The following is an 11,067-nucleotide window of genomic DNA, read 5'->3' on the forward strand; positions in this document are numbered from 1 at the left end:
GAACAGCCTTTCTCTTCCATTTCTCTAAGCAAGTTTTCCGCTTCACATATTTGTCCCCCATTACATAATCCACGAATCATTATGATATATGTCTTGACATTAGGTTGAATTCCTTTTGATCATAAACGACGAAAGAGATCCCATGCATATTCAGCTTTTTCAACTCTGCACAAACCATCAATAAGAATATTATAAGTTACAATATCAAAATCTAACTATTTCCCTCCATCTCTTCTAACAATTCAACACCCATGGGAAATTGTTGGTTTTTACAAAGGCCATCCAGTAAAATATTATACATTTAAATGTCTGGAAGTTGGCTACAAGCTTGCATTTAAGAGAACAAGTTATGTGCGTCTTGTGTTCTCCCCATCTTGCAAAACACATCCATAAGAGTGTTATAAGTAACCGTATTTAGAACGAATCCCTTATGAGACATTTCCAGAAAATCATTCGAGCATCATCTATCCTTTTACGCTTACAATAGCCATTTATCAATATGTTATAAGTATGAGCATCAACCATGCAGCCCTTGCTAAGCATTATTTCAAAAACCTTTTTCTCCTCGTCCATTTCTCCTCGCAAACAGTAACCATCCATAAGCAAACTGTATGTAACTGTATTAGGTTTGATATCTCTTTGAATCATCATCTCAACCACACTCCTTGCTTCCTGGACCATACCTTATTTGCAGAATGTATCAACCAAAACATTGAAGGTGCACACATTTGGAAAGATATGTTTCTCCACCATTTCATTAAACAATCTTTTAGCTTCTTTCCAATTCTCTACTTTGCAAAATCCATGAGGTATAGGTAATGATGGCGGGAGCAATGCCCTTACTCGTCATTTCTGAGAAGAGGTTTAGTGCATCAACAACTAGAGTATCCTTGCAAAGACTGTCCATGATTGTGCTATAGACAACTACATCAGGCTTGCAAGCTCCTTCCATCTTCTTAAGCAATTGGATTGCTGCAGTATTGTTACCTTTCAAGTAGAGGCCCTTTACTAGTGTACCGAAAGTAACCACATCAGGCTTGCAATTACCTCTCTCTATCATTTTGTTGAAAAGTGTTGCTGCCTCAACCTCTCTATTCTTAAGAAGAAAGCCGTTTATTAGAGTGGTGTAGGTTGTGACATTTGGCTCAAAACCTAATTTGAATAAGATACCTAAGACTGACAAACTAAACTCCATTTGGTTGAGATGACAAAAGCAATTAATGATAATGGTTAGAGTATAAGCATTTGGACGATTTCTAGACATAACCATTTGGTTGTTCAAGGAGATGATTGTTGAGTAATTTTTCAACTTGGCAAGTTGACCCAACACTTGAGTGAAAGGGATAATAGAAGGCAGAGGACGCCTTTGAAGCATTTCGTCGAACACATTGAGAGCATCCTCAACATTAGTGATTTTCACACGCAGGTGTTGTTGGGTGTTTCTTGATTCCGTCAATTTAGAAGCTCGAGAGTGAAACAAACCCAAGTAATTGTTGAAGAAAACAACGACATAAGAAGATTGAAGAAGGCGAGGCAGCATACCTCTGGTGCTAATGGTATTATGGTAATGCTACTGTAGGGAAGAAAAACTTGGAATTTAGATAAAAGTTAGAATTTATAAATTGACATGCACTAATCCCCTTGTTTAGATTCATAAACATAGAAATTTAGAATTTTCACTTAGAAGAAAAACTTGGAATTTGGGATCTCAAATTCCTAAGTTTAAATTCCATATAAATAAATGTCATTTCCCAATTTCTATAATTGAAAGTTTAAAAATAACAAGTTTCGCATCCAATTTCCTTATTCTTTTAGGTTACTCAAACAAGAAAATTTACAAATTTAGAGAATAAAATCCTGTCATTTTTTTATTCAAACATAGCGGTAAAGACATGTTAGAATTATGTGGGTGAAACTTCAAAAAACAAAATTGTTATTCTTACAACATATTTGTACTGTCTATCTAACAAAGATATGACCCACATGCGTTGGCGGCCCCACCGTTATTAGAGAGATGATTCAAATAAGAAAATATGTTGTAAGTGTAGCATTACTTTTAAAAAAAAATAGCAAAATTTTTTGTGTAAAATTACATTGCAGCCCATATCTTTTACACAGTTTTGATTAGTAGGTTAGATTGTTAATTTTATAAAATTTTAGTTGACCATCTGAGTTCTATTGATATGTAATTTAACTAATTGGACATAAAAGCCCTTCAGACAAAAAATTAAACTCTTGAAATTGAAAAACATTGTATAGCCACTTAATACTACAGTTTAGTGGTATTTCTCTTCACTTGTAAGTGAGAAGTCTTAGGTTTGATTCTCGTCAACAGCGTATTTGAATTACATTGTTGCTAGCCCATTATGAGACTTAGCTCACCTTCCCACCTATTAAGTGTACATAATATCTTTATTCAAAAAACAAAAAAACAAAAAAAAAAAGCAAAAAACGTTTTATAATGTAAGAGCTGTAAAATAGTAAAATTTAAAAAAAATAAAAAAGGTTAAAACAAGCAATTATCACGTTCAAACACAACTAGTTATTCAGGCGGCGCAAGGTTGGAATTGGGAACTAGTCTTGGACTCTTATCTCCGACCTGGATTGTCACTTAATACGCATATTTGCAGGATTCATAAAGCAAGCGGAGGCAATCTCATGGATTGGTATTCGAGTCATAAATATGTCTACAAATTTAATACTAGTCCAAATACTCTGCTTCACCAACAGATTTCATAATCTTAATTGATAAATTCAGTTAATAACACATATCATACGTCACTAGGCGATGCATGAATGAATGGCTACCTGAACTGGACTCGACAGTCGAACAACTCCCCCCTCCAATGTACCATTCAAGGGAAGATGTACCGAAACTTGTCAAAACTAAAAAGATGCAAATCAATTTCATCATGGTCTTTCTATAAATGCCAACAAAGTGGCGTCTACCCTATCTTTAGACAATAAATTAACAATCAACTCCGTAGTTGATACATCTGCAGAAAAATCCCTCTTCACCATTTCTTGAATAAGCCTCACCCCTGTTGATGTCTCATTGTTATTGATAAACCCTCGGATAATTGTGTTGTACGTCCAACCATCTGGAGAACAGCCTTTCTTTTTCATTTCTCTAAGCAAGTTTTCCGTTTCACATATTTGCCCCCCATTACATAATCCACGAATCATTATAGTATATGTCTTGCCATTAGGTTGAATTCCTTTTGATGATAAACAACGAAAGAAATCCCATGCATATTCAACTTTTTCAGCTCTGCACAAACCGTCAATAAGAATATTATAAGTTACAATACCAATATCCAACTTCTTTCCCTCAATCTCTTCCAACAATTAAACTGCCTTAGGAAATTGTTGGTTTGCACACATGCCATGCAATAAAATAGAATAAGTTTGAATGTCTGGAAGTTGGCCACAAGCTTGCATTTGAGAGAACAAGTTCAATGCATCTTGTGTTCTCCCCATCTTGCAAAACCCATCCATAAGAGTGTTATAAGTAATAGTATTTGGAACAACTCCCTTATGAGACATTTCCAATAAAAGCTTACGAGCATCATCTATTCGTTTGCACTTACAATAGCCATTACTTCAAAAACCTCTTTTACCTCGTCCATTTCTCCCCGCAAACAATACCCATCCATAAGCGAATTGTACGTGATTGTACTAGGTTTGATATATCTTTGCATCATCATCTCAACCACGCTCCTTGCTTCCTGGACCATCCTCTCTTTGCAAAATGTATCAACCAAGACATTGAAGGTGTGCACATCTGGACTGATATGTTTCTCCACCATTTCATTCAACAATTTTGTAGCTTCTTTCCACTTCCTTACTTTGCAAACTCCGTGAATCAAAGAGGTATAGGTAATGACATTGGGAGCAATGGCCTTACTCGTCATTTCTAAAAAGAGGTTTAGTGAATCAACAACTAGAGCATCTTTGCAAAGACTGTCGATGATCGTGTTGTAGACAATTATGTTAGGCATGCAAGCATTTTCTTCCATCTTCTTAAGCAATTGGATTGCTACATTCTTTTTACCTTTCAAGCAAAGGCCCTTTACAAGTGTGCCGAAGGTAACCACATTAGGTTTGCAATTACCTCTCTCCATCATTTTGTTGAAAAGTGATGCTGCCTCGGCCTCTCTATTCTTAAGAAGAAAGTCGTTGATTAGAGTGGTGAAGGTCGTGACATTTGGCTCAAAACCTAATTTGAAGAAGTTAGCCAAGACTGACAAACTAGACTCCACTTGGTTGAGATGACAAAAGCAATTCATGATAATGGTTAGAGTATAAACATCTGGATGAATTTCGGACAAACCATTTGGTTATTCATGGAGATGACTGTCGAATAATGTTTCAACTTGGCAAGTTGAGTCAAGATTTGGTTGAAAGAGACAACGGAAGGCAGAGGACGCCTTTGAAGCATTTTGTCGAACACATTCAAAGCATCATCAACATTACTGATTTTCACAAGCTGGTGTTGTTGAGTGTTTCTAGATTCGGTCGATTTAGAAGCTCGAGAGTGAAAACAGCAACAGGAGAAGATTGAAGAAGGCAAGGCAGCATACCTCTGGTGCTGCTGCTTCCATAACCAACATTCGAAGAAGAAGAAGCAGCAATCGTTGCCCGCATCACCTTCAGCATCTCTAAGTCAGCGATTTGAAAGTTGCTCACAAATCAAAGAGTTGTTGTAAGACTATTTGTGAAAGTTGAAGAGCATGAATTTCATGTTTTTTTCTAGTTCTAGATCAACGCAAATTAAAAATAAATACACAAATCTGTTAAAGTTGTTAGGGCTTCTTCTTTTTACGTGTGAAGTCGTGCATAATAATCTTTGGGCTAAAAGCCCAAAACGAACCCAACCCAAGCCTAATGCCAAACCAAGGCGTGGACTCGCCCTTTCCCAGCCCACTCTCGGCCCGATCACGCGCCAAACTCGCCCTATGTGGGTGAGGCCTTCAACGCCCGATAAGATGAGACCCACTGCCAGGGTGGGACCCACTATCAAGGTCGCTGTCGGCCACCATCATGAGCTCAACAGCTCTTTTTATCATCCGACGACTGAGATTTATCATCCAGATTCAAATTTTGTTTTTTTTAAATGTAATTTTAAAATATATTGAATCCAACAGCTGAGATCGAATATAATCAAATCTAACAGTAAAAAAAGACCTAATGGCCCAAATTTAAATCCAACGGTTAAAATAATTAAAAAAATTATTTAACTCAAAATTCACCCAAAAACTCTATAAATACCTATGTATTTGTTCAAACATCCACACAAAACTCACTTTTCTCCTACAATTCTTCCAATTTTTCTTTCTATTTTCTTTCTATTTCCAAATTGTTCAACATGGCAAGAGAGCATATTAGAGGTCATAATTGGACCTGTGAGGAAGATGGTGCAGTTGGCACGAATCAAAATAAAAAGGTTTTGTGGGATAAAATCGTTGAAAAGTTTCATGAAAACTAAAACGGCGAGGGGAGGGAAGGTGGTGGTGTTTACGATCGGTGGAAGACTATCAACAAAGCATGCACTTTATGGAAGGGAATCTTGGATAGAGCTGTCGTTGACATGGCTAGTGGAAGGAGCACCGCAAAAATTGTGAGTTTTTTGTTGATATTTTATTTGTCATGTACATAATATTATTTTGCAACTAATTGTTTTTATGTATTTTTTTATTAGGGTGACAAAGCAATGAAAATTTACAAGACAAGAGTAACACTAAAAAAGCAACCTTTTAAGTTGCAGCATGCTTGGGACATCCTCAAGGATTGTCTGAGGTGAGCAACCAATACGGACCAACAATGGGGAAGATTATTTCAACGTGAAGTAGCATCGACAAATGATAGAGATGAAGGTGTCAAGGAAGGTGTCGATGAAATGACCCCAACTCCTTCTTTTGTAAGGCCCCCAAGAAGAGATAAGCAAAAGGAAGTAAAGAGAAAAGGGAAGTCTCATGATCCGATGAGTAGACACATTGCTACCGGATTTGTATGATTGAGGGAAACCCATAGCACTCACCCAGAAGAAGCGGCCCGAATGTGTTTGTAAATGAAGGAAGAAGGGGATAGGGAGCAAGATAGGTTTGAAATTAATTTCATGATAGAGGACCTCAACAAATACACTTCAGAGAGGAAGAAGTTCTTACACTTCAGAGAGGAAGAAGTTCTTACGTGGTAAGCAAAAGGAAATTTTGCGAAAGTATGCCACAAGGAGTATATTTCAAGATTATGAATCATCTCAACCCTATATCTCAAGTCCACCACCAAGTCAAGATGGTGGATATCATTATTAAGTTCATGTAGTTTATGAATTATCGATTGTATTAAGTTTATGTAGTTTATGAATTGTTGTTTGTATTAAGTTTATGTACTTTATTAATTGTCGTGTGTATTAAATTTATGGCTTATTAATTATTGTTTCTATTAATCTAGATGCCTTCAATAATTATTGTACTTATGCATACTTTGCACAAGAAGACACTTCAATTTATTACTAAAAAATACCAACATAGTACACTTACAATTATTACATAAAATAAAAACATAGCACACTTAAATTTAACACAAGAACACATTAATACACCAACATCATCAACGTTCACCTTTTCGGCGCCATACATGCTCAACCAAATCCTTACGGAGTGTGTCATGACCTAGAGGAGCTTGAATTCTATTTAAACGTCTCATATACTCAGACCATCTCCAATAGGGGGCTAAAAGCCAAATTACCCCCCAAATAACCCCCCAAACCATCTCCAACGCATGCTAAATTTTTGGGCTAAATGTCAAATGTTATTTTTGGGCCAAATACCCCCCAGTTTCCTCCCTCTCCCCCCCTCCCCGCGAGACTGGACTCGCTGGCCTTTAGGCCAGTCTCGGCTCGTTCACGCACCAACGCGACCCACACGGAGCGCCTGCATTTCGTTCCTGACATGGGTGGGCCTCACTGTCAGCGGGTTGTCGGCCACCCATCGATTTCCAACTGCTACATTTTTAATCGGATGGCTAGTTTTCAAGGACCGTTGGTTGATCCAACAGTCCAAATTCAAATTTGATTTTTTTAAATATGTTATTTTAAAATACATTGAATCCAACGGCTAAGATCGAATATAATCAAATCTAACAGTAAAAAAAAAAGATCTAACGGCCAAAATTTAAATTCAACCGCTAAAATAATTTTAAAAAATATATACCCAAAAACTTTATAAATACCTATGTATTTGTTCAAACATCCACACAAAACTCAATTTTCTCTTACAATTCTTCCAATTTATCTTTCTACCATTTCTTTCCATTTCCAAATTGTTCAACATGGCAAGAGAGCATATTAGAGGTCGTAATTGGACCTGTGAGGAAGATGTTGCTCTATGCTTGGCATGGGTTTCTGTTAGCGAAGATGGTGCAGTTGGCACAAATCAAAATAAGAAGGTTTTGTGGGATAAAATCATTGCAAAGTTTCAATAAAACTGCAATGGCGGCAGGGGGATGGTGGTGGTGTTTATGATCGGTGGAAGACTATCAACAAAGCATGCACTTTATGGAAGGGAAGCTTGAAGAGAGCCGTGGTTGGCATGGCTAGTGGAAGGAGCGCCACAGAAATTGTGAGTTTTGTTCTTGATATTTTATTTGTCATGTACATATTATTATGTTGCAACTAATTATTTTTATGTATTTTTTGCATAGGGTGACAAAGCAAGGAAAATTTAGCCCAGGGTTGAAAGATTGGTAAAAGTTGAAAGCTTGCTTTGTGGAAAATTTAGTGATTTTTCAATATTTATCAGAATTTAAATTTTTTTAGATTAAAATGTTCATAAAATTAATTTACGATAGTCTACATATTAATTTTTTTTTTAAATTAATTTAAGAAAAAAAATAGCCTAAGTTCATTCTTTAATAATCCCTGGCTAAATTTTAGGCCAAAACGATTGGAGCAGAAAAGCTGTTTTTGGGCTAAAAGCTAAATTTTTCAGGCTAAAATATTTGGCTTTTAGCCCAACCATTGGAGATGGTCTCACTGACCCTATCCTGTCAGGTCTCATATGTGGTTGCAGCGAGATATTCAACATCTATTGCCATTGCTCTCGCATGTGTTGGTTGGTCATCATCCACATCTTCGTCTGAATCTTCTTCAATTTTGATGTACTCATATTTCACAATCATGTTATGCAAAATTATGCATGTTATCATGATTGAATAAAGGTCTTCGGTATGCCAAAGTCATGCAGGCCCTCTAACAATTGCACATCGAGCTTGTAAGATCCCAAACGCTCTCTTCACATCCTTCTTATAAGAATTTTGCCTCTGCAAAAATAATTTCTTCTTTGCACTATTGGGATGAGAAAAACTTTTGACAAAGATAGATCAACTAGGATAAATACCATCAGTTAGGTAGTAACCTAGCTCATACCAATTATCATTTACCTTGTACCGAAATTCTAGTGCTGATCCATTGACAACATCATCGAATATAGGAGAATACCAAAGAACGTTGATATCGTTGTTTGTTCCATGAGCGCCGAAGAATGCATGCCAAATTCATGTGGCATAAGACGCCACAGCCTTGAGCACGATGGTTGGCTTGTTATGATGGCCCTTGAATTGGCTAGCACAAGCAGTAGGACAATTCTTCCACTCCCAATGCATACTGTTTATACCACCTGGTGTGCTACTTCTAGTTGAGCATCATTTTAGATTGAGCACCGCCTCATATCGAACATCAGTTCAAGACAACATCTAGTTACTTTGGCCCACACATAGACTAAATTTCAAGTCTCCAGCCAAAAGACTCTTTTGACTGAAGACTACTGGTGATGAAATGTATAACCCGTACTCTAATATCATTTGGCAACTAGCCATTCATGCCACCAACCAGGTGATGAAATGTACAACCCGTACTCTAATATCATTTGGCAACTAGCCATTCATGCCACCAACCAGGTGATGAAATGTACAACCCGTACTCTCCTTCATGCCACCAACCAGGTGATCAAAAGTACGCCCAGTACTCCAAATTATACATGAGCATTACTGATGTCATTCATACATAAACATTCATGAGCATCACTCATGACAATCATACATAAACATTCATGACCATCATTCATGTCAACATTCATGAGCATCACTCATGACAACATCCATAAGCATCACTCATGTCAATCAACATAAACATTCATGAGCATCACTCATGTCAATCAGCTTCAAAAACTTCATTTATAGAGCTCTAGCTTCAAAAGCTTCATTTACAGAGCTCTAGCTTCAAAAGCTTCATTTACAAAAGCTCCAGCTTCGAAAGCTTCATTTACAGAGCTCTAGCTTCAAAGCTTCACTTGCAAAGCTTCACCTATAAAGATTCAGTGCAGGGTATACAAATACCACCTCCGAACAACCGCCACTTTGGCCTATACATGGATTTAATTTGAAGTTTCCAGCCAACAGACTCTATTGACCGAAGACTTGGGGAATTACATTATGTACCATATATTGGGCCTCAACTGGGCCTTATGAAAAATACTTGGGGGACTTAGCCCATTATTTATGTATTAAGGAGCGAGCCCTTATTCTATAAAATGGACTCCTTCACTTTCATTAAAGAGCACCCATTATTCATGTACTGATGAGCGAGCCCTTATTTTATAAAGGGACTCCCTCACCTTCATTAGAGAGCATCGCTGCCTACTGAGCAACCACCTCACCGCAAGCATCAACTCTAACCCATCATTTATGTATTGAGGAGCGAGTTCTTATTTTATAAAAAGGACTCCTTCACCTTCATTAGAGAGCAACGCCGCCAGCTGAGCAACCGCCTCGCCGCGAGCATCACTCCTAACCCATCACTTATGTATTGAGGAGCGAGCCCTTATTCTATAAAAGGGATCCCCTCACGACCATTAGAGAGCATCACCGCCTACTGAGCAACCGTCTCGCCGCAAGCATCAACTCTAGCCCGTATTTATGTATTGATGAGCGAGCCCTTATTCTATAAAAGGGACTCCCTCACCTTCATTAGAGAGCATCGCCGCGAGCTGAGCAACCGCCTCACCACGAGCATCACTCCTAACCCATTATTCATGTACTGAGGAGCGAGCCCTTATTTTATAAAAGGGACTCATTCACCATCATTAAAGAGCATCAACTCTAGCCCATCATTCATGTATTGAGGAGCGATCCCTTATTCTATAAAAGGGACTCCATCACCTTCAATGCCACAAGCCGAGCCAATCAAGGCAACATAAGCCACGAGCCTCGCAGCCTCGCAGCATGTGCTACTTCTAGTTAAGCATCATTTTAGATTAAGCACCACCTCATATCGAACATCAGTTCAAGACAACATCTAGTTACTTCGGCCCACACATGGACTGAATTTCAAGTCTCCAGCCAAAAGACTCTCTTAACTGAAGACTTGGGGGACTACTGTTTATACCATATGTAGGGCCTCGTATTTAGATCTCGTACAAATACTCGGGGGACTTAAATGTAATTATGTGATAAAGTAATAGGCAAATACGTAATAAGTAAGGAGTCTTTATTCTATAAAAGGACCCCATCACCCTCACAATTAAGGGAGGCCAATTCCTAGCCCTCTCACCCCCTCTCAAAGCTCTCACTCTCAGAGCCCTCTCTCCCTTAGATAAATACATAATCAATGTGGACGTAGCCCAAACCTTGGGGTGAACCACGATACATCTTGTGTTATTTACATTTCTTGCAGATTCACATTCGAATTTACGTTGTTTTAAGACCTCCGGTTTTGTGCATCAACACATACAATCGAGACTTTCTATCATGTCAGGGAAGCCTCTTTTGTCTACCTTGTGTAAAAGCCTCTTCAAGTCTTTACAATTTGGCTTGTGGAGGTATATGGCTCTATATATGGCTTCAATTGCCTTACAGAAGCGCTTCATGTTCTCAATAGCAGTAGCTCCGCAAGCCGGCAATACTCATCAGTTGAGTTTGCATAACACCCATTAGCTAGCATCCGAAATGCAAATGTGAGCTTCTGATGAGGTGATAGACTTTGGTGGCTTACGACATCTATCTTCCTTG

At 38.0% G+C, this 11,067-nt stretch overlaps 1 protein-coding gene and 1 pseudogene across 1 annotated transcript; both read right to left on the reverse strand.

The window, feature by feature from the left end:
• Nucleotides 1-752: 752 nt before the first annotated feature.
• Nucleotides 753-2,105, reverse strand: LOC126590228 (putative pentatricopeptide repeat-containing protein At1g12700, mitochondrial). Its single transcript, XM_050255738.1, has 2 exons — nucleotides 2,094-2,105; nucleotides 753-1,570 (listed from the first exon to the last, which is right to left on the reverse strand). The coding sequence occupies exons 1-2, from the start codon at nucleotides 2,103-2,105 to the stop codon at nucleotides 770-772; spliced, it is 813 nt and encodes a 270-aa protein (XP_050111695.1). The 3' UTR covers nucleotides 753-769.
• A 542-nt stretch (nucleotides 2,106-2,647) lies between these two features.
• Nucleotides 2,648-4,773, reverse strand: LOC126590534 (putative pentatricopeptide repeat-containing protein At1g12700, mitochondrial; annotated as a pseudogene).
• Nucleotides 4,774-11,067: the final 6,294 nt, after the last annotated feature.

The sequence above is a fragment of the Malus sylvestris genome, chromosome 11 (genome assembly GCF_916048215.2).
Source record: "Malus sylvestris chromosome 11, drMalSylv7.2, whole genome shotgun sequence".
Classification (NCBI taxonomy): Eukaryota; Viridiplantae; Streptophyta; class Magnoliopsida; order Rosales; family Rosaceae; genus Malus; species Malus sylvestris.